At 36.3% G+C, this 24,250-nt stretch overlaps 1 protein-coding gene across 8 annotated transcripts in view; it reads left to right on the top strand.

Annotated features, from left to right (window-relative positions):
- The window catches only part of NLGN1 (neuroligin 1), a 574,247-nt gene that overhangs the window by 11,161 nt on the left and 538,836 nt on the right, over positions 1-24,250 (top strand). Inside the window, exon 2 of one of the 8 annotated variants that reach the window (XM_049628557.1) lies at positions 11,782-11,812. The exons of the other annotated variants lie outside the window; for them this stretch is intronic. Coding sequence (XP_049484514.1) covers positions 11,782-11,812 — 31 coding nt within the window. The remainder of the gene's footprint in view (positions 1-11,781; positions 11,813-24,250) is intronic. 8 annotated transcript variants of the gene reach the window in all.

Here is a 24,250-nt window from a genome sequence, read left to right as displayed (position 1 = left end):
GAGAGAGACCTTGTTTTCAAATAAGGTCACCTTCTGAGGTACTCAGGGTTAGGTCACCTTCTGAGGTTCTCAGGGTTAGAACTTCAACATATTTGGGGGGGCACAATTTAGCCTATAAAGTGAAATGCTGAGGTTCTAGTTAGACATGAATTCTTGAGGGACACTAAGCACACATCCACTTTTCTTTAAACTGAATCCCCCTAAAAATTTCAAAATGGGTCATCATTATATCCATTTTATAGGTTTCTTGTTTAAGTTAAATAACTTACCCAAGGTCACATGCTGCTAGTTAGGAGCTGGGGCTTCTTTGCAAATCAGAAGTCAAATGTAATATTCAGGCCCTCCAACACCTGTAGATTCTTTGTGCTCTCCTGAGAAGTTTCTTTAATTTGTTTTTTCAGTATTTTTCTATCAAGAGAGGATGCTATGCATTAGTTTAGATACTTTTAAATATGCAAGTGTTTGATCTGTGATAAAATGATTCTGATTTTTTTAAACTTTCCCTGAATTTTAAACATTTTATCCAGATGGTTACTTACATGCAAATATGGTTTCAGTTAAAATTAAGATCCTATAAATTTAACATTGTAGTAGCATTGATTTTCAATACTATCTCATTTGTCATATTTAGGCAGTTGAACAAAGTTCTTTTTAAAATGATTTTTAAATTTAAGAACTATTTCTTTGTTTGCTGTAATTTTGCTCATCTGGTATCTATGTAATGATGGCATTAGAGCAATTTAATTACAGTCCTTAATTTTCATTAAAGCATGTAAAATGTGGCAAGAATCAGTTTTAAACAATTACAAAAAGAAATCTTAATGAAAGGCGTTGGGGTCATTGCAGCCGTAATTTGGAAAATTATAAAATCTGATTAATCAACAGTCCTAATTTTCTGCTTCTCATTTGAGGACTAAAAAAAAAAAAAAAGTTCATCCTCCCTTTTATCTCTTTTCTTTGAGGCAAAGACTTTTGGAACAGTTAGGCCAAAAAAGAAGTTACATGTTGTCTGCTAGTCTTAGGAGGGTGATACAAAAGCACTTTCCCTCTCTTCTCTTTCTCTCACAAAAGAGTTCCTATTCTGTTTCCCCAAAAAACTTCTGGGTTCCTCTTCTAGAGTCTTTCCAACTTCCTCAAAGTGGAAGTGGAAGGAGGAAGAGAGGGAATAGAAGGATAAATGAGTGCAGCACAGGTATGACATGAGGACAAATACAACCCTGAAAGGTAGATAAGAAGCATGAATATAAATTGTAAATATAGCTGTTCCCAGGAAAGGAGGAGGGAAGCCTAGGTAGAATTATTAAGAACACATATGCTCCTTCTGATTTGGATTCCTGGGCCTTTCTGGAATAGATATGTCCCTGTGAAGTGGATCTTTGGAGAGGAATGCCTATAGCTCGTGCTAAGTTTGCATTCCTGCGAAGTTCCTACTCACCGTTTTCCTCAGCTCATCATCTTTGCAGGCAGTGAGTTCAGGCCTCAGTTTGTAGCTCTAAGCTTTCATCACAAAGATTAATATTGTCCTTTTGGCACAATAATTTACAGGCCAGGCAGAGCCTGAGGTTTCTGACCTGCCTTTGAGCTAGGTAACCAAGGAGCCTGACAGTGCCTCTGTTGACCTACCCCCAAGTCCCCACCATCGCACACCCCTACACTCCCACACATCCCAACACCAACAGGACAGCTCGGCTTTCATTCCTTACACATGTAGGGAAAGTCCACCTATAGTGCCAAGATTTCTCTAAAAAAAGAAGAAAAAAAAGTGGGGGGAAGTGAGATTTTTTCTTTTGTTATTAAAAAAAAGTTTGGCATTTATTTAGGGAATTAACTTTGTTTCCATGGAAACTAAAATATCTATAAATTTGGATTTTGAAGAGAAAACAATTTTTCTATAATGACCATTTAAAATATTTTGTATTCCAATTCACTCTGAAAAGCTAGGGATGATATTTGGGCTTATTTCTGTTTCTATAGTGTGAAAGCCTTTGGCCACCTGTCCAGCTCAGCAAAGGCATTTGGGGGGGGGGGGCGCAAACAAAACCTTGTAAAATGTTTGCTGGGTCCTCAGATTGTCATTAAGTAGAGTCTTTGACTATCAGAATGATGCTTCTCTCTCTTTCTCTCTTTCCTTCTTCCTTTTGTTGTCTCCCTCTCCCTCACCCTCTCCCTCTCTCCCTTCCTCTGTCTCTCTCTGTAGTATTGATGTTGCTTTGGTTTAGTTTGTGTTCTGTGTCCAGAAGGCACTGTCTTAAATTTCCTACATGGCCATTGTCTGTCTCTCTCTTGAGCCTACCATAGGCAAAATATATGTCCCCAACTACTGGAGGCTCAGTTGGGCAGGACAGATTTATTCTTCGCCCTCAGGGAGCTTCCTTTGCAGTGAGAACGCACCAGTAACAAGAAATCTGATATTGTTGTAGGTGGCCCTGTCAATATTACCAAGTAAATGTAAGCCTTATTTGTATTAAAATCTCGAAACCAAATGAGGAAATGGCTCTTTCTGTGGGGGGAAAAAAAAGGTAATGAAGCTGATATTTGGCACTGTGTTCCCTGTAATAAAACATTTAATTAAATCTTTAAATGTGTATGGAGCACAAAATATGCACATCAGAATAAAACACATCAGGCATAACCAAAACTATAATTATATCAGCCCTGTGCCTGAGCCCACCTCCATTGCTCTGCCAAGAAGCAGTGCTTTAAAACTTTCTATCCATCTGTTAAAAAAAAAAACCAAAAAACTGCACTGTACCTATACAAATCTCTGGAAAGCTTGAGAATGCTTTGGCTACTGATATAGCAGCTGCTGAGTTACTGGGCTATAGGCTGTCTCTTCTGGAGGTAAATTAACAGCTGCTGCGCTGTAGTTCTTTCCACACTTCTGTTGAGTGTCTTCTCTGCGCAGGGCCCTGTGGTAGGCCCCAGACACACAGAGATAAAAGAAGGGCCTGAAAGGGCTGCCCTCAAAGCACTCACTAACTCTTGGAGGTAGCGGATTCGGAAACAGAAAATAGCAAAGTAGTAAGTGCCCTAAGGAATGGAAGCAGGGGGCATGATGGGGACACATAGGAGAGATGTCTGTGGTTTAGAGATGTTCTGTGGTAGAAAGTTGTCCCTGATGTGACCACTCAGGAATAAATATTGTCATCCGTCTAGTCTAGTGTGGTGTGTGGGACCATTGTACTGAGTTACTCCAGATTGAAATGTTTGTGTTTATTTAAAATGTGTTTGTTTGTATGTGTTGGGGGACATGTATGTATGTATGTATGTATATCCATGTGTCTCCTCCTCTTTTCTGGGTTGTCTCCTTTTACTGCTCTCACTTTGCCAGGCTGTAGAAACACTGCCTGCCCACTTCTGAGGTGATTAAAACTGTCATGGGTTGGAAGACTGAGCAACCACACTTTAAAAACCACACAAACAAAAAAACTTGTTTGTGAAAGAAAAACAAATAGACTTAAAAAAAGTGTCTGCACTATGAGTAGTCCATAACAACTTAAATATGTAGGCTTTGTTCAAAAATAATTTTTAAATTTCATATTCTGAATAAATGAGGCTGCTGAAGAGGTAGCTTCCGAATACGTGAGGCAAACACCTCACCTATTGATTTTGAAGCTGACTGTGCTTCACTAGTTGTGAAGCTATAGGAGCCAACCCTTTCTCTTCACAAAGTCACCTCTCGGACATGTGTACAGACATTGCTTACCTCTGATACTCAGGACATTGCAGACATTATCCTTCCATCCTGGGGCACCTTTTCCCTTCTTCTCCACTTCCCTCACCTTCACCTGGAGCCACTTGTCTGAACCACTGTAATAGCCTCATACCAGGTCTTTCCATTTCCATTCCTGCTCCTGAATTCCATTCCTCATATGATGACTCTGTGATGACTCCTGCCCACTTCTGCAGTCTCCTTCCGTATATTTCCCCCTTGCTCTCTACAGTCTGGCCTTGTTGATCTCCTTTTGGTTACCGATCTCTATCCTACCTCAGGACCCTTGAACTTGCTCTTCCTTCTAACTTAAATATACAGCATCTACCTCTTTTCTTGTCTAAGTCTTATAATTCAAGTCTTGGTAAATTGTCAGCCTTTGCTGAGCACTGTGTTAAAGTAACCTCTTTTCACCCAGGTATTCTTTTACATACCCAGGATTATTTCTTTTATTACATTTTATCTCCATATGAAATTATCTTGTTCATTTATGTGCTTACATATTTACTCTCTGTCTGCCCCAGAAGAACATTTTTCTTCTTCACTGTTACATCCCTAGTACTCACAAGGGATTAAATAAATATTCACTGAAAACATAAACAGCCTAAAGACACAATGCACTTTGTTGGAGAGAACCTTCATCTCCTACCATCTGCATTTATTTGAGTAATACTACACCTGCTATCGTTTCTCACCAGACATAGCAGGTAAGAATATATTCTATTCCTCTCTGCTCTGCAATCACTGTTTGTTTATGGCTCCCAAAATGAAGAAAATTTCGAAGCCAACATCAGAGTCCTTAACTAAGAAATAACAGTGTTCAGTGGCTCAGTGTCTGACAGATATAACCTGGACTCTGTTGCAAGGGCCCTTGGGGCCGAGTGGCTGCCAACAGCCGAGGCTCTTGGCTCTCTGCCTGTGCACGTTACTGCCAGCCTTATTGCCTCTGCACTGAATTTATATTTTAATACAGGACGCCAACAACGCATTTGTGTAATAGAAGCACAGAGAATGATTTCCCTTTTCCAGGCCAGAAGCTTCATTTTCCCTTCCCACCCTCTAATTTAATTTCCTTTTCCTCTTACCTAACCCCAATTTCCCCCCTGCTACAAATATATCTTCTCTTATAATTATTTTACTTTCTTTGTCCTTGTTATACCATCTACCTCTATGATAGAATTTCTTGCCAGTGTTTCTAAGGCATGTCATTTGAGGTTACTAAACAGGCAGAATCTGGGTACTAAAGGATCTAAGAAAAGGTCTAACTGGATTTGTTTAAGGGATTTTCTATATAGCATGAAATAGTTCCTTCAGTGCTCTGTGCTTATGATTTAGCCTTTAGTTGTCTCAAATTGCCATTAACATGTGCATGCATCCAGAAGGTTGTTTTGTTATTTTCTTCTTTTATTAGATATTAGCAACTGCCAGCTTTCCCAGGAAAATCCAGAAATCACATTATAAAGTGGGGCACATGAGAGAATGAGACCTTATTGTATATATAACACCATAGGCAGAGCTTGTGAAATATGGTTGGTGCCCAATAATTGGTTGATAAATGAAGGAACATTTTGAGCATGACAGATAATCGGCAGCTTAGATTCCTAAGCTACATGGAGAGGCCATTGGCTTTTGTAGTGGACAGTGGAGGCTGGATCCTGGACAGTTCAGGGTAGAGAGGTGTAGTAAGAGCATTACAGATTTATAATCTCTTAATTTAGTTGTAAGAGACAAATCCGGCAGTCACATAGACTAGATCTGTGTCTCCAAACACATTGCGTAGCTGATGGAGAGGAGAATGTTAGATTCCTGGCAGGGCTGGCTTCACGGGAGGGCGATCTGTGCAGTCATATTGATCCCTGTGCTGAGAAAGGCTCCATACTTAGTTAAATGTTCCACTGTCACCATCTTGAAATTCATATTTATTTTTGAACAAGGGATCCTACATTTTCATTTGGCACTGGGCCCCACAAGTTACACAGCCAGTTCTGCTTCCTTGTTTCACTGGCATTTCCCCCATGCTTCATACCCACTGATGTTCATACAATTCTGAGAGATAGTAAAACAGAAACCCTCTGTGCATGTTGGAAAGTTCGATTAAAACTCTCAACTAAACACTAAGAACATTTGTGTTTGTACCCTTGCAGTCTCATTCACATTTAAGGGGAACAAAAGGGACCACATGGTAACTTGGGGAAACAAAAGGTCTGTTTTTCTCTTATTCCTATTTTTATGTATTTGTTCATTGTCTCACAAAATGGTTATTGAGTATCCACTATGTCCTAGAGACTGTGTTAAACACTAGGAAAAAAACAACTAAACGTGGTGTTTACCCACAAGGGGAATTTAAGGGATAATAAAAAAATTATTCTTATTATTGTAGCTACCTACTGTACCTATACTGTATAATATCTATCAAGGACTAGCCATTGTTTTAAGGGTTTTATATACTAGCTCACTTAATCCCTGTGATTAATCCTCCCACAAATGCCCTGTGAAATTATTACTATTAACATCCTTACTTTACTGATGAGAAATGTGATGCACAGATAGGTCGCATAAACTCTACAGATTCCAGAGCTAGAAAGTGACACAGCCAGGATTTAAAACCAAGTAGCTTAACTTTGTTGACTTAGTGCCCTTAGCCACTAAGTGCAACAAATGTTAGAGGTGCTATGAGGGAAGGAGGCAAAGGTTATGCATGGTAGGAGGCTGCCCAAAGGAGGGAATTACCGGTTCTGTCTTGGAGGGGGCTGGTGAGGAAGGTTTTGTCAAATTCATCTTGCTTGAAATGGACTGCGAAGCATGAGGAAGTGGCCCATCCACTGAGGAAGAGAATGTACTGGGATGAGGTGGGAGGGGCTGGGATAGGTAGATAGCAGAGAAGTAAGCCTGGAGCTCTAGGCAGCAACCAGATGTTGTGTCTAAGGAGCTTGAAGGTATTATATAGGGATGGCAAGTCATTAAAATTTTTAAGCAAAGACTTGACATGATCAGATAATAACTATAGAATACTCTCTACAACAGCATTGTAAATGATAGAATCCAAGGATAAAAACTCACAGTAGAGACAAGTAGAAGATTATGGCAGTGGTGTGTCAGTGAACCTGAGGGACTTCACAAAGACAATGGCTGGAAGAGTAGAAAGGAGGAAATGAAGGATAAGCGATATTTTTTTGGCAGCTCAATGGGATTGGGGTATTGGCTGGTTGTCAGGAGGGCTGAAGAAGGGATGGAGCCTAGGATGGCTCACTGCCCGGTGCCTTCCTTCTTGACTTACTGCTCTCACTTTCCCTTGACCAAGCCTTCTTTAACATAGCTTCTTCACCAGGACTCAAGAAGGGAGGAAAGTATAGAGAGTAAGTTAGAGTAAAAAAATGAAGTCCGAGAATGGGAAAGTGTCCATTGCAGAGGAGAGAGAGAGAAGGGGGAGAAAATTTCCAGAAAACAAATGGAAGGACTAGATGGAATACTGAACAGTTTTTTTTAATTTCTCATGTGACAGATTAAGGTAAACTCTTGAAAATAATGCCACATATATGTATTTATTTTACTGAGCCATCTTTTAAAAAAGGAACTTGATGAAAAGATAAGTATGTCAGAACAAGACAGAGACAGGTGACAAGGATGTGTGGCAATGAGGCAGAGGAAAGAGTCATAACTATGTAACCTACCTTTGATTGGTGTAGGCTTGAAAATGAGAAGGAAGACATACAAAGACAGCAAATCACAAACTGTCAACTGGAAAGAAAGCAAAATCATCTATCAAAATGTAAATTGCTAAAAAGAACAGACAGGTGTATAATTTATGTAGATTTGTATTAATGACTAAACAAATGAACCTAATTTTTCAGAACACTAGTAACTCAGAAAATACATGTTGATTGAATTCAACATGTATTTTTGAAGTGTTTACTGTGTGGCATGCTTCATGCTAGGTATTGGAATACAAATCCAGCCTGTGCACATTAGTAACGCACACAGACATACACACACGGAACTCAGTACTTAACATGTAGTATGAAAGCAAATTATAAATAACCAAATATATGTACTATAAGACCAGAGAGGTCATTAGGGGAATGAAATGTTATAAATCTTCATAAAAATACAGGAACTCATTAAGATGGGTGTGAATCAGCAAAGTTTCCTAAAAGAGGTAATAGTCTGGATCAGCTTTGAAGGATTGGAAGACTCTCAGCAGGTAGGGGTATGAGAACTTTTGTCTAGGGTGGAAACTAATTCGATTGTAGGAAAGAAAACTAGATAGGAGGTAATGGCCTTATAGTTCATATGGAAAGTGGTTGACAATGGCAATACAAAGATGATGGATTGGGGAGACATTTCAAAGCAGAATTAGCAGAATTGGAAACTGATGGCAAAAACACAGACATCAATGCACATTAATTTCATTAATTTCATCAATGCACACACACACACACACACACACACACAAATGCTCTGAAAAAAAATCCTACATTCATTTCTTACCAAAAAGGAGAAAAAAGGTGATGCATCTTCTGTGCAAAAATTTCTCTATTACTGTCATTTCTGAGCTGTGCATAGTTCTAGATTTCCAAAAGAGAAATGAGTAGGGTACATAATACTTCTCTCAGGAAAAGGCCACCCACTGCCATAGTGTGTGAGTATAATTCTCACTGACAAGCCAAGATTGAAGGATGTATATAAGGCCAATTGCACAGACTCAGTGTGTTTTTCCAGCTATTTAACTCTTCACATCAAGTGCTGTGTTTATTTGCATGGAAGTGGAATGGACCCAAAGAACTAGAAAGCAGCAAAGCTACATACCTTGCTGTGAGAAGTACAGATGGGACTGGAGAGACTTTTACTTGAGACTTATACACCTAGATCATTAAAACCACATAAACCTCAGAGAAAGACTGAGAATATGGAATGTGCGACATCAAGTAGAAAATTGTCTAAAGCAATGGCAAGAACATCTGGCAAGATCAGAGCATGATAGAATGCGCAAATTGCTTTTTGATGCTGACCTGCTGGAAGAAGAGAAATAGTTCCAGGCAAAAGAGAGGTAAAAATATCAAACTCATTTTGAGATTTTAGAGAAACAAAAGTTCACCTGGAGTGATCATGGGGATCACTTTTCTTCTTATGATTCAAATAGGCAAAGTACTTATTTAGGGAATTTCTGAAAAATAAAAAAGAGAACAAAGTTACTAACTGACCCAATTAGTAAACACAGCAAGTTGCCATATTTCCTGCCCAATAACAGATGCAAGCCTTAGGGGAGCTGCACGCTGCCTTCCAGATCATTGAACAAATGACTTCTTCAGTGCACTAATTATGCTGAAAGAGTTAAAAGAGCTCCTAACTGCATTCTACACCCAAGGGAATGTTGAGTCCCAGGGAAGCTAAGCTAAATGAAGAACTACACTAGGCTATTCCTGAAGCTTAAAATGCCAGCATCCTATCTCATCACTATTCTACAGCAACATATGATATTTATTCCTCACAGTCTACCTTGTTAGCCATGTCCCTGTTGGTGGCCTGCCTCTAACATGACTTCCACATAAAACCTCAGTGAAGGTTAACATTGGTGAAGGTTGGATGCTTCTTGTGTATTCTGTCCTTAAAGTGCTTTGGCATGGAAGTCCACAATACTGAGTGGATGTTGGCAGCAGGGGTGACAATTGACCTGTGTCATCAAAAAGCTTAGTCTGATGAGAAAGGAAGTTGGGCAGGTTACATATATAATGTAAATGTAAAGGAATATGATAATTTTCATAAAAGACAAAAAAACCCAGAGTCTTTGGAGGGTTAAAGGAGAGAGGGATGATACCTAATCATGAACGTGTTTTTGATGAGTTTAGAGAGTAGACAACCAGGAAATGATAGGACTGAAAGTGACTCGAAATAATGCAGACTTGTGATGGATAGATATGGAAGGAGAGATCTGTTCTCTCAGGAAGAGAGAACAGCATGGGCAAAGGGAGGCGTGAAGATGGGAAAGAACAAAGATGTGACTGTCACATGGGTGGAGTTGGGCTGGGAAAGAAGTAATAAGTATCAGGAAGGAAAGATTGATTGGGACTTTTGTGAAGGACTTTGAATGCTCGTGTTAGGATTTAACATTTAATTTGGTAGGCAAAGGAGAGCCAGCAGATGTTTGTGCATAAGAGAATGACATGATTAAAACTGTTTTAGGAAGATTAGTTTGGCAGTTGTCTTTGGTTAGATGGATATTGCAAGGGGCTGGTGCTTGGAAAAAAATAGTTAATAGACTTTTACAATTGTGTCATCTGACAAGAAGTTGATCAGTAATTTAAAAAATCTTATAAATATTTAAATTTTCCTAACATGCCACTGATATCTATTTAAAAGGCTCCAAAGATTTGGCAATAAGGAGTATTACTAGCTTCCTTCTTCTTTCCTTCCTTCCTTCCTTCCTTCCTTCCTTCCTTCCTTCCTTCCTTCCCTTTTCTTTCTTTCTTTCTTTCTTTCTTTCTTTCTTTCTTTCTTTCTTTCGTTCTTTCTTTTTTTTATTCTTTCTTTCTTTTGTTCTTTCTTTCTTTTGTTCTTTCTTCCTTTCTTTTGTTCTTTCTTTTCTTTCCTTCTTTCTCTCTCTCTTTCTCTCTCCCTCCTTCCCTTTCTCTTCTCCCCTCCCCCTTCCTCCCTCCCTTCCTTCCTTCCTTCCTTCCTTCCTTCTTTCTTTCTTTCTAAGAAAAGAAAAAAAAGTATGCCAGAAGTACCAGTATGTAAGGTTAAAAGGGGAGATGTGCTGGATTCTCTGGCTTTCTGTCAGCATATCAGCTCAGGATAGAATGCTGGACGCAGGGCTTCCTGGTCTGGCTCTGTCGTTGCATTGCTGCGTGACCTTGAGCAAGTCACACCTCTTTGGGTCTCAGTTTTCACTTGTGTGAAATGAGGGTTCAGGCTCCATGACATCTAGAGTCATTTCCAGCTTTCACATTTTCAGAATCTTTATAGGAACAAAGTGAATTGCAATGGATAAAAGGGTTAATGTCCGTCTTCGTTTTCTTCTGCCTATTTCACTGACTTCCCAAGAATCCTAGTAAGGAGGAGGAGTTGAAGATTTCAGTTCATGCATGGATTTAACTTAGCATGAGCTCAATTCATTTGTTGCAACAGTTTAAATACCATCTTTAATGTTTTCTTGTCGTGAAACTCTTGGTGTTTTTCCTTGTTTCCAAGAAGTTAAACTTTTGCTGATGCCTGCTTCCATGTCTTTACAACGAATTAGGATGCATTTTCTTCTTTATATTTAAGAAGACTTGGAATACCAGTTTAAATAAATTAGTCACAATGTAATATTGGTATATCTTAGTTTCATAGGGAATAATTTAAGTCCGCTAGATGTGCTTTGTAATACTTTAAAAATACGAATGCAAGACAGCTAGGACCAAATGCAGTAAGAACAAACAGAAACTATTTCAATCAGTGGGTTAATTAATTAATTAAATGAATTATAATAGAATGTAGAGAGTATTAAGGAACCAGGGGTTGTGTTTCCAAGACTAATTTATAGCTCATAAGTTGTCTGATTATTCTTAACTAAATGATAAGGTTTATAATTCTGATATTCTATTCACTTTCTCTATTTGTATTTTTTTTTCTGGGGGCTTCCATATAGTTTTATAAAAGGCTTATGAGGACAGCATGATCAATATATTCCAGTGAGAATTTTAATGTTTATTTATTTATTTTGAGAGACAGAATACAAGCCGGGGAGGGGCAGAGAGAGAGTCCAAAGCAGGAGCCACGCTCAGCTTGGAGCCAATGTGGGGTAAATCTCATGAACCATGGGATCATGACCTGAACTGAAATTAAGAGTCAGATGCTTAACCCACTAAGCCATCCAGGTGCCACCCCCCCCCCACCCCCAGTGAGAATCTTCTTGAGCTCTACAGTAATTGTTAGAGATTTCATACATGTCAATTTGGTCAGACAGGTGTAGAGAATGGGTGAGCCAAATATTCTTGACTGTACCCACTTACCATTTGCCTGATTCTAATTAGAGAGACATTAACTCTTTCTGGATTTACTCTATTATGTCTACACAGCCTTTAGCAGAGTTTGAGTCATCAGAGGACTGAGGCTACCACTGTTAAAAGTACCACTCCCCCACTTTTTTTTAATTTTGCAGAAAAATGGAAAGATTAACTGGAATGGTAAAGAATTTGGGTAAAAGAATGACATTATATAGATTAGGAAAAATATCCTTGATGTGGGTTTTAGAGATAAGCTAATGTGGACCATTTTCTGAGAGGGTGGACACGGTTTTTGTGATTATAGATACTGGAAAGAATATGCCTACATATTCACCCCCCACCCCCACTCCCATGCTTCATGCTCAGCACAGACTCTAACATGGGGCTCGATCTCATGACCCTCAGATCATTACCCTGAGATCATGATGTTAGCCTAAATCAATAGTCAGACACTTAGTTGACTGAGTCACCCAGGCACCCCGATAAAAGAAATCTTTTTAAGAGGTCCATAGATACAAATCAGATGACTTTTACCAGAGTTTCTAGTGTGAAAAACTCAGTACAAAATTAAAATAAACGTACTGTTAGGAGTCTGACTTGGTCAAAATATAAAAGATGATAGAAACATCTTTGAAATTTAGCATGATTAATTTTTCTTGTAGCTAAGAAATACAGCTTTGGTAATTGAATTTATATTAGTTTTATAGCAACAATACATTCAAATGTATGAAATCTCATCTCTGTTTATAGCCTATAGGTTAGTGCTAATAAAACTTTCTGCAGCCATAGAAATACTCTATATCTGCTCTGACTGAAATGGTAGCCACTAGCTACGTGTGGCTATTAAACACTCAAGACATGGCTAATGTGACTGAGAAACTATTTAATTTTGTTTAACTTTTATTAGAATAAATTAAATTTTAAGCAGCTACCTTTCATTAGTTGTTACCATTTATGGCAGTGTAACTAGAGAATGAATATTAGTATCACCAGAGGAAAGATAAAAATCATCTACGATTTTCTAATATGAGTAAAACTTAGTCTCCATATTGTGATAATTTTTGAATTTAGAAGATAGTAGCTAATTTTTTTATAAGAAATGAACTTGTTCAAATACATTGTGTCAAGTATGATTATTTTTAATTTCAGGGATTTTTTTTATAACACTCTAAAATTTAACTAGGTCTTTGCAAAAATTTTTTGAAAAAATTAATAAATTAATTCTCAGTTTTTCAAAATTAAAACAAAAGTAATTCAGAACAATTTATTACATTAAGGATTATTTAATATATAGCAAGTGTTCTTGCTAATATTTTCTAAGAGATCTATGGAGTTAAGAACATTTTGTTTGTTTCTGGAACTAATGTATACAATATTTTCTCCCAAGGATATACACCAGGATGGGCCACATACCGCCTGCCCGCCCCCCCCACCGCCCCAGCTGTTTTAGAATTCATCTCTCACAAATGACTTAATCATTAAGAAATATTTTTTTTAGCTGTTTTTTGACAATCAGCTTATAAACTTGCTATGCAGTTTGTTTTTAGAGGTTTTGAATTGACTATTATAACCACTGACTTTTCAAATCATTTTCTAAGACTGTGCTTATGATTCATAATCTATTCTTTATTTTTGAAAACTAGCTATTGCCAAAAATAGTAAAACTATCCCAGTGGGAAAGAAAGGTATATTTCCCTTGGGACCTCTTGAAAGTCACTGACTGGGAAACAAAAACATTTCCATAAGACTGGCTCACGAGTAAACTGACGTCATCAAAAGTTGTATCTTCTTTCTCTTTCTTTCTTTATTCTCATCTCCTCTGGTTTTAAGTTGAACACATTATATAGAGGCATTTGCAATTTGTGATTTTCTAACATATTAACCTCAGAGTCAAAATATTTATTATTTGCATATTGCATCATCTCACTTAGTACTGGGTTTTTTATTTGTTTGTAGCAAATGGGTTCATTCTAGCTCTTGGTATGAAACTACCTCCTTTTAGGTCATTATTTTTTCATTCATGATTTTCTTCAACGTTTTTTTTTTTTTATTTTTTTTTTTTATTTTATTTATTTTTGGGACAGAGAGAGACAGAGCATGAACGGGGAGGGGCAGAGAGAGAGGGAGACACAGAATCGGAAACAGGCTCCAGGCTCCGAGCCATCAGCCCAGAGCCTGACGCGGGGCTCGAACTCACAGACCGCGAGATGGTGACCTGGCTGAAGTCGGACGCTTAACCGACTGCGCCACCCAGGCGCCCCTTCATTCATGATTTTCTTGATAGCAACTGAGTTTTTCCTAATCTTTAGGAAGATACATGTCACTTATTTTGTATACTTTTTTCTCACAAAGACTCATGCTTTAAGTTATTCAAGCAAATGTAAAGGCTCTACGTTTCATCCAGGTGAGACTTTTTCTTTCTAATTTCTTGTTTTCTGTTCAGCAAAAGAAATCATCCCTGAAAATCTGTATGCATTACCTGAAGTCTGCTGTCTTTTTGTGAGGCTTTTGTTGATGTCGTACTTGATTCCAGTATTTGTCCATTGAACCTCTCTCTTTTCTCTGTATTTTCTCTTTTATGTGAATGCTTGTTTCTCTTCCTGACAGATAGTGCTTTCATTTTCTATCATTTGCATGAAGAATTAGGCAGTGTAAAAGTTTTTACCTATGTGAGCCTGGCCTTCTGAGGTGAACAAGCTTCCTGGAGCCTCACCGTCATCTGCAAGGGCTTGGATTCCTCACCTCTGGGATGACCTTGCTCCATAACACGTTCTTTGTAGTAGAGACTGTTTTCTGTTCCTGTATATAGATATGAGAATGTCATTTGTCATTACCCTTAAGGTAAGCCACTCAGGTGGGGAAACACACACACACACACACACACACACACACACACACACACAACCTCTCTTATTCTGTGATTATAACTGATTTTTTTATGCCAGAAATTCATGTGAAAATGTCTTAGGTTTTACCCTAAAGCAATAGTCACTGAGCATCCAAACTGCTCTGAGCAATCTATTAGTCTTGTGATTGGTTAGAAATGAAGAAATCTATGCAAGTGTGCACGTAAAGAAAATTCAAGTTTTAATATAAATTCTATCAATATGTAAAACTCTGTACAGTTTTTGTCTAATAAAACTGGGAAGACTCTTAAGAGATATATTAAGCTACATCTTCATTTTTTAGGAAAATAACTTGTTTGGGGCCCGATGTAACTTTAAAATTTTGTCCTGAAAAAGCTGAATGTAATATTTTAATTGCTTACTCAATGAGGTCAAAGCACTTTGTAGAGCAGTATATAAATAACTATTTTTACCGTATAAGCAATATTAAGATTTCTATAATCCTTTATTTTTAATTTGATCACAACAGTGAGGGACATACCTGTATTTAGAATATCTTGTTGCTTTTTTATTTTTAATAAGTCTTCTAAACAGAAGGAGCTAATTATTTCTTTGTGCATGTGCTTGGACCATATTCCCAGACTGGGGTTGATCCAATGTTAATTAGGTTGGCAAACACCATCTCTGTGTTCCTAAAAATTAGACTTTCAGACTAGCAAAATGATCAATAGACAATTATGTTTTAATTAAGAAATACTTCTCAAATTTAAAAGAAATATTCTTTATTCAAAGACATAGCTTTAGTTATCATTAAAAAGGAAAATAATAATTTAGGTTCAAAGGAAGAGCCATGTAACAATAGGTTATAAAACATCCAGTGAAAGGTTGTTTGAAACTCGGGAATCCTTAGATAAAGGGCATTTTAGCAAATTGTATATCAAGTTTCTATGAGACAACTCCCTTTGAATCATATACGCGTAACTAATCCCTTATCTCCAACTCCTTCACATCTTGTTTAATATTGCTGGTTTAAACATCTGTACCTTCATTGCTTAGAAAAAAAGTCTTGACTGTGTTAAAATAGTGAAGAAATCAATCTCCATTTCAGACTTTATCAGACTTGTATAATTATAGCTTAAAAAAGCTTGAACACTCAATCAATTCTTTTTCTAACCTTTATAGAAAAGTTTTTTTTTTAATACTGCATACCAAAAATGTAGAACTTAAAAAATGTTGAAGGTTAAAGAAGGCAGGAGTTATTTGAGAATGATTTTCTTTTTTATAGACAAAGAAAAAGTGAAAAAAAATGTATGACTTTAGAGTAAACTATGTTTCTCAGTTATGAAACCTGCCTGGGAAAGTGAACAAAGGCACAGCCAGTCAATTGTGATTGGGAAACAAAGCTATTTTGGAAGGTATCACAAAATCTACACAGACAAGGAGAAAAGTATTTTCACTGAAGCACTTAAATGACTGATATGCTGTCCAAAGTATGAGGAAGATTTCCAAGGCACAAAGTTAATGTTTCCCCCTATTGGCATCATGAACAGTGAACAGTAATCTTGTTTTTAAGTAATAAATATGAAGTTCTAGAATCCCTAACTGAAATTATTCATACTCTTACCTGATTTTCTTCGATTTAGGAGTAAGTCTACTATATGTAAGAAGATAGAAACCAAAGGCCATTTCAAAATAAAGCTGAATATAATCTAAAAATAAAAAAAATAAAACGTGATTAAAGTATGTGTGAATTGGCAGTGTTCTGCATTTCCCTCCAAATCAAGTGGTCAAGTATATTCCTTTCAGGTAGATCCTACTGACCCTTATAATTAGATTCCTTCCTCCGTCTTTCCCCTTTAACATAATTTTTATTTAATATTATCATCTTTTAGAATTCCTTCTCTTCCAGAGAAGGAAGCTCAGTCCTTTGTGGGGTCTCTTATCTCTTCAAGGACATCTCTTACTGGGCACGAGTATTCTTTAAAAGTTCCTTTTGAACATGTTTTCTTAATGTAGAACAATATTCTTCTGAAATGCCTTGCTTAAATTTTTTTCAAGTGCCATAAGCCTGTTGACTTTGTTACCCCAATTATGCAACATTGTATGCAAATACTAATGTATTGGACTTTGGAAAAGGAGACTCTTGTAATGAAACTTGAGAGGTGTGCTAAGGGAGAATGTTTTGGTGGAAGTTAGTTTAGACGGAGACCCTCAAAGAAAATTCCAAGATGAGAGCCAATAGTTAAGGTGCTTTCTCAGGACATGAAGATGTGGTATTACAAGTTGGCCTTCCTAGTGATATTCCTGATTGGTAATCGTATAGGTAGTTGTAGATTTAAATGTTTGGAGAGAGACAAGTTCATTCTCAAAGTGCTTATTTTAAATCAAATGTGTGGTTCAAATCGTTACTATTGGCAACTATCTACATTAAATTGTCACCGAGTAAGACATAGTCTGTTAAGCAAGCAAGTAGAGGATTCTCACATGTGGAGAATATAGATTTCTTGTTTTGAGAAAGATTGGTTATGATACTATTGGTCCATCCTTTGTATGTGTAGATTAAGAAAAAAAATTAAGTCTTAATTTTCCTTTTTTCCCCCCTTATTTATTTTGGGGCTTAACTTTCCTTTATTCTTGAAGAACCAAAAACAACAAAAGACTTTGTGCTTGACATATACATACTTGTGTGTTAATGTGTATGCATGTGTGTGTATGTGTGGGGGTGTCAGTGTATGAATTTATGGATATATGTGAGAAAGAAGGAAACGCTACCAGGAACAAGGGTTTCAGTTTTACCTTTGTACTTGTTGGTTTTGATCCTGAGTAATTTTTGAAGTATATAGTATCATTTGACAACTCAGTAAGAATACATATTTGTAGTTATGTATAACTATGTAGTTATGTATACCTATAACTATGGTAACAAGAGTAAATCCAGTCTAACTAGGAGTAAAATCTACTCTGGAATGACAGCTATTTACTTGAAGCTTTTTCCCAACATGCATTCAGAATAGGTGAAAATAGGTTTCCATTTCACAAATTTCTGGTCATTATTTTTATTTCATTATGTATTAAAATTAAGTTGTGGCACAAAAGCCTTAAAAATCATGTTTTTGTAATTTACAATTTCAAGATGGAGTTTAAAATGTTTTTTATTTGATAATAAACTTTAATATTTTTCTCCTTTCTTAAGCCTACAAAACTTGATCCAGGAGCAGATTTTTTTTACAGCTGGTTTATAAACTCTTGGAAAATGGTGTTTATAATGGAAATACTGCCATAACTTTAAATCTAGCAGTGCTAAGAGGCAGCCTTCAAGCTTCATGATTTTCTGATAACGTAGAAGTTAGTTTTCAGATGCATCTGCAATGTCTATCTTGAGCATTTCAGATGTAGGAAATGAAGTGTCTTACTTTTAGAGAAAAAAAGAGACAAACAAACAAACATATTCATTTTATCGAGGTCAGCATCTGTGGAAATGGGTTTATTATGCTATACATATCACTTAATGCTTCTTGAATTTTGTTAGATATTTTGGTTATAGCATGGGGCTTCCCAGCTGGTGGTTGTGAAAACATTTGTTCTGCTTCATTTTATCCCCAGAATTTCTGGGAAACAAAGGTCTGAAATTCTTAGGAGTAAAGAATGTCATCTTGCTTCTTTTTCAAAAATTTGGTATATCCCAGTCTTGTGGAAAATGCTTGAAGTCATCATGAGCTTATTTTATCTGAAGAGATCCTTTTGTTGATGGTCTATATATACACACACAAAGAATTGCCATAAACTGTAGCAGAGAAAAATGACCTTTTTTACTTTTAGTTCTGTCATTTGTGCTTCATGTTTAGGTGAAGGTCAGAGAAGTCAGTCAGTCAATTATTAGATTCTTGAATACAAGCTGGGTGCTTGAATATTTGGATGCCCTGCCTCAAGCAGGTGGGATTTTCTTATCAGCTGACTAGGCTTCCACCATCCAGTCTTTCTCTCTTGAGATTAAGAGCCAGGGAAAACAGCCCCAGACACTTGTTTCTCTAACACTATCGGTTCACCGGTACACGGACAGGATTTTGGATAACCACACAGGGTTTGTCTTGAGGGCTGGTTTCTGTAGTTGTTGCCTTCTATAGCAAGAGTGGGATGAGAATACTTTTGTACTGCTCCCAGAGCAATATGAGTCTAATTTGCTTCAAGAAAATTTTTTCAGTGGCCAAAGTTTGTAGTTTGCTCTTAAAATACTTTTGACTTTTGATACCGTGAAATATTTGTTATGTGAAAGAGATTTGTGGGAATGAAAATCTGAGAAATGGGGGGTCAGATCACAGAAAAGTTTTTAGGATGCTTTAAGGATTTTAGCTTTTATTATGTTTGAGATGAAGAATCTCGGAAGGGCTGTGCTCCAAGGATTGACATGAACTGATTTTTGCTGGCTCCTTTCAATCTGTTCTTAACACGACAGCCACAGTTGGTATCTTAAAATGACATCTTAACAAGACTGGTTATTTTATCATCCTTTCATAGACTCCAGTTAAAAACCCTTCTGTAGTGTTCATTTGGTCTTCATACGATACACTCATGGTTTGGCCTCTGCCGACTTTTCTACCTTTATCTGGTTTCCACACTCACCTGTGCTAATGGGACTACAGTCACTTTGTCCTTCTTTAAGCAATGTTAATGTACTCTTCCCTAATTTCCTGCGTTGTTTGCTCTTGGTCACATATATATGCCCTTCATATCATTAAGTGACAAGATGGGTGTCTATAATTAATCTGATAGGAAATGGGACATTTTGTAAGTTCCTGAAAAGAGGAACTTTGTAGCCCAGGAGCTTACCCACTGAGGGAACCTCAGAGGTATGTAATTCAAGCCATTCACCATAGCATTCAAAAATGGCAGCATGGGTTCTATGTGGGCACCTTCAGTGACAGGCAGGGAAACTGCCACCTATAAAGGAAGCCCAGTCCACTGAGCTCTTAGCAACACCTTTTCTGAGAAAAGGATTTCTGGTGAAGTCTTTTAGATGAAGAAAATTAGACTTCTAAGGCCAACAACAAAAAGAAACTTTCTGATTCTCATCTTATAATTCTCATTTAGCAGTACAGTATTCAAAAGAGAATATATTGGGCTGTATTTTTTTTCTCATAGCCCTTTCTGATCCCCCATAGCTTGTTAAACCTCTTATGCATAATCCACTTATATTAGCTTAAACTCAAAACAACACTGCAAGGCATTGTACTGTTGCCCATTTTAATAGAATTTTGAGATGGTGTGATAAATGACAACTTGTTTAAGTAATTCCTTACTAGAATAAAGACAATCTACTCAAGGCTTTATCTGCCAATAAAGGTAACCTTGCCTAAATCCATATTTTCAATTAAAAATATCATGGGCTTAAAATTTTTTCAAATCAGTAAAGAAATACATGTACTTTGTTTCTTAAAAAAACAAGCAATACAGTGTTGGATAAAACAACAAGTGAAAATTCCTATTGACTACTTTAATCTCACTAGATAATTCGTTGACAGTATATATGAAAAATATGGTTTAAAACAACAAAAAATAAAGTTTAACAAAATGCCCATATCTCTTGTAAAAGAAATGAATAATAAAATCTCCTCTTCCATTGTTCCCAATCTCATCCCACAGATATGATCACTGTGAACAAATTCATAATCCTAAGTATATTTACATATATTACTATGACTTATGTAATATGCTTTCACATACATATTTCAAATATCTAACATATGAATATATAATTTACTCTTTTACAAAATGGGGTAACATAATAGATGTTATTTAGCAATTTTCTTTTTTTAAATTAACAATAAATGATAGATTGTTTTCCACATTAGTAATGCATACTTTTTAATTTTTTTACTAATTTTTAATACATATTTAAGAGGAGGAGTGCACCATGGTTAATTTAATCATCCTGTATTTTTTTTTGTTTGTTTGTTTGTTTTGAGAGAGGTGGGGGAGGGACATAGGGAGAGAGAATCTGAAGCAGACTATGCTGCCAGTACAGAGCCCAGTGTGGGTCTCTCAAACTGTGAGGTCATGACCTGAGCCGAAATCAAGAGTCAGACGCTTAACTGAATGAGCCACCTTGGAGCCCCCCAAAAATTTTTTAAATGCATGCTGAGTATTATTTTAAGTAGTGCGTTTATAATTCAGCTTATTTACTATTGTTAACAAGAACTATGCTTTAGGAAGATTGTTCTATCATTGGCATGCAGGAAGAATTGGAACTGAGAAAGTAGGTGTGCAAGAAGAGCAGTAAGATATTTTTTATCCTTGTGATGATCCCAATGTGAGATGTAGAGAGATAGAGCAGGATTGGGCAGAGGAGGGGCTGACACTGAGAGATGGAAGAAGCAGAGTCAGGGAAGGAGCTCTTAAGATGGCAATAGAGCATTTAAGCAGACATGGAGGAGACAAGAAGACAATGCTTTGCTACATAATGCAGGAATGTTATTGTTACACATGGATACATTAACTTAATTTTGGATCTCCTCTAAAATATAACACTTTTTTAAATTTTTTTTTTTTTTGCATTTTATTTATTTTTGAGAGAGAGAGAGAGAGCGCGCGAGAGAGACAGAGCACAAGTGGGAGAGAGGCAGAGAGAGAGGGAGACACAGAATCCGAAGCAAGCTCCAGGTTCTGAGCAAGCATTTATCACAGAGCCCGACGTGGGGCTCAAACCCACAAACCGTGAGATCATGACCTGAGCTGAAGTCGGATGCTTAACCGACTGAGCCACCCAGGCGCCCCTAATATATAGCACTCTTAAAAAAATAAGTCATTAATAGTAACATTTTGCTTTGCTTTTTACAGAGTCCATGAACACTTATTTTGCCTAAAAATACTAATAAGTATACAATACCATGAATAATAACAGATATCTATGGGTTATTGTATGTTCCCACCTGCCATTTGCTTTTTATACATATAGAATCCACTCTCTACATCGTCTTGTGAGACAGTCATTGCCGTCCCTATTTTATTTTGTTTATGTAGCTCAGAAGTACTAAGTAATTTAAGTTTATAGGGGTTATTATCTTTGGAGTTATACTGCTTCGGCAGATGAGGACAAGGGAGCTCTGTTTGCTATATCAATTCTCAGTAGTTCTCTAGTAAGTATGAAATAAGGCATAATGGCATAGAAGTAGAGTCTTTGCTCCACTTTGGAATACTGTTATTCCACTATTCTGTTTTGAATTGAAAGTTTGGGTTCATTTTTTCCCCTGCTTTTAGAAGAGGAAAGCAAGCACAAATATCTAGTTTCTTAATTGTATTGCTAACAGGAATATACAATGTTTACCTGAAGAAAATGATTTCAAAAGACACTTTTCTGGAAATGAATGCTCACCAGGTCATTCGAGGAACCGACTAAAATTTGAATTATCTTTCTTTGTTTTGATGTTTCTATATTTGGAAATAATTTTCCTTTATTATCTTAATTTTCTCTCATTACTGTTATTAATTAGAAGACATTTTATATCAATGAAAATCTTGAAATATCATTCATTTTCCCTCAAAATTATTAAAGACTGTGTCTGTGGGGAGTTAAGTTAATTGCATAAAATATTTTTGAAAGGACTGAGTTTTATATTAATAAAAAGAGACTCACATTTCTATTGAATTCTTTTACACTTTAGTCTTAATAAATAAGTATGGAAGAAGATAGCAATCAAGAAGAACATTGGACAGGCTCCTGATGTGCAGTTCTAAGCAAAGGAGAACTGTAATTTTCTTACTAGCCTTCCAAAAAGACATCAAGGGTGGCAGTATTTTATTCCTAGCTTCTAAATTATTTTAATTTAGTATTTCACAAATTGCTTACCTTAATTTCTATGCTTCTACAAAAAAGTAAGAAAAGAACTCAACAATGGTATTTTATCAATTTGTCATTTACTAGAATATAATTAGTCACTATAAGGGAAAAAATATCATATATATATTATCTGTGATCCCCCCTACCTCTGCTGCATTTCTGCAGAGAAGTCACATTTGGTCATTTCTTTTTGGCCCTTCCACCAGTGCCAAAAGAGAAAAGAAAAAGAAGAGGAGAAAATGCTTTCTATCAACCACCTTTTCTATTGTATAACTAATAGCACAGTGAAGTGGTTTTATTACACTTAGGGATAATATAGAGCCCCAGAGGAAAGACTCAAGGTGCAGGAGTTGAAAAGGTGTGATAAATCCCTCAAGGGCATTATACCCATTTGTATAGATTGAAAAACTGAGGTTCAGAAATTAAATATCTTCCCTACAGTCACAAGTTATCCATGGTATTTCTCTCATTCCTCATCTTTAGTGTATCCTTTTTTTTTTTTTTTTTAACTCTTCACATAGGGATATTCTTAGGTATTTTATAATGAAAAAAAATTAAGCCAAGAGAATTGGGCTCATGGTCTGGAACTTCAAAATATGATTATTATAAACTTTTTGTTCATTCTTGGAACTAGCTGGAAAATAGTTCTATGGGGATTTAATGTTAAATTGATATAACTTTAAAAATGGATGGAAGTTGTTTTCTAGATAACATAGTGACTCTCATTTCTCTCTTGAATTTACACACTACTGAGGCCATTAATAAGCATAATGGGAAAGGTTATAATAAACAAAATTAAGAGTCTTAAAGAACTAAGTTGAAAATAACTTCTAGTGAAGAGAGGTCAATAGAAGATATTTGGATGTCTCTTGACAGTGCTGTGCCTAAAGCCGTATAAAAAATAAATAAAACCTGAGTTATTAACTTCATGATGTAAAGAATAGAAATATCGTAAATTCTAGGGATTTTTTTGTCTCCTTATATTAGTCTAATACTGATTAAGATAATCGGGGTTACCTTAATGATAAATTCATAAGAAAATTGTTATCTTGGTTAAACAGGGGACATTGGGTGATATGGAATGCTCTTTATTCCCAAGGAAAAGACTTGGCTGTGTAGGGACTCACCTGTCTCCATCATCTGAAGGTCAAGGAAAATAATAAAAAGACCATTAAAAGACTTTTTAGCATATTATTCATGGAATGATTTGATAACTGTATCTAAGAGTTTACTATAAAATATCTTTGGAAATATGCAGTTTAAAATATTGAAAATCATTTTTGGTTTCCTCCTTTTTCATTTGTTTTGCTATTTTAATACATAAAGAAGACAATGATCATAATAGTCCATAATTGGCCTCTGAATAACAAGAAAATTGAATGACTCACCCTTGGTGTGAATCATATAGAAAACTATTTTTACCACTATTCCTTCATATGTAAGTTTGTTTTATTACTGTAAATGGTGAAAGTAATATTTAAAAATGAGTCTGATAACATTATATTTATTTAAGGCTGTTGATACAATCAAAATTTGACTTTTATGACCCTTATTGCTTTCATAGGCTGAGATAATTGAGTTAAGATTTTGAGATATTGAGATACTGTGACATTATGAAGCATGTCTATTTAGCACAGGTAGGCGTTTGTTCTTTGGTGGCTGAGTTCAGGAAGGTTTCTATGATGCCTTAAAATACAGAATTGAGTTATGGGTGAGAAGACATATTAGTATGTAGTAATATGTATCTACATATTAGTATGTAGAACCATGAAAATGGTTTCTTCTGTTCCTAGTCACCATAATATGTGCATAGGGTATAAATCTCAATGGTGTTTCTTCTTTGTGTCTGTGTTTTGGATTTAGTCCTCTGGAC

The sequence above is a fragment of the Panthera uncia genome, chromosome C2 (assembly GCF_023721935.1).
Source record: "Panthera uncia isolate 11264 chromosome C2, Puncia_PCG_1.0, whole genome shotgun sequence".
Classification (NCBI taxonomy): Eukaryota; Metazoa; Chordata; class Mammalia; order Carnivora; family Felidae; genus Panthera; species Panthera uncia.
The sequence above is the reverse complement of the archived record's forward strand: the minus strand, read 5'-3'. Positions and strand labels throughout refer to the sequence as shown.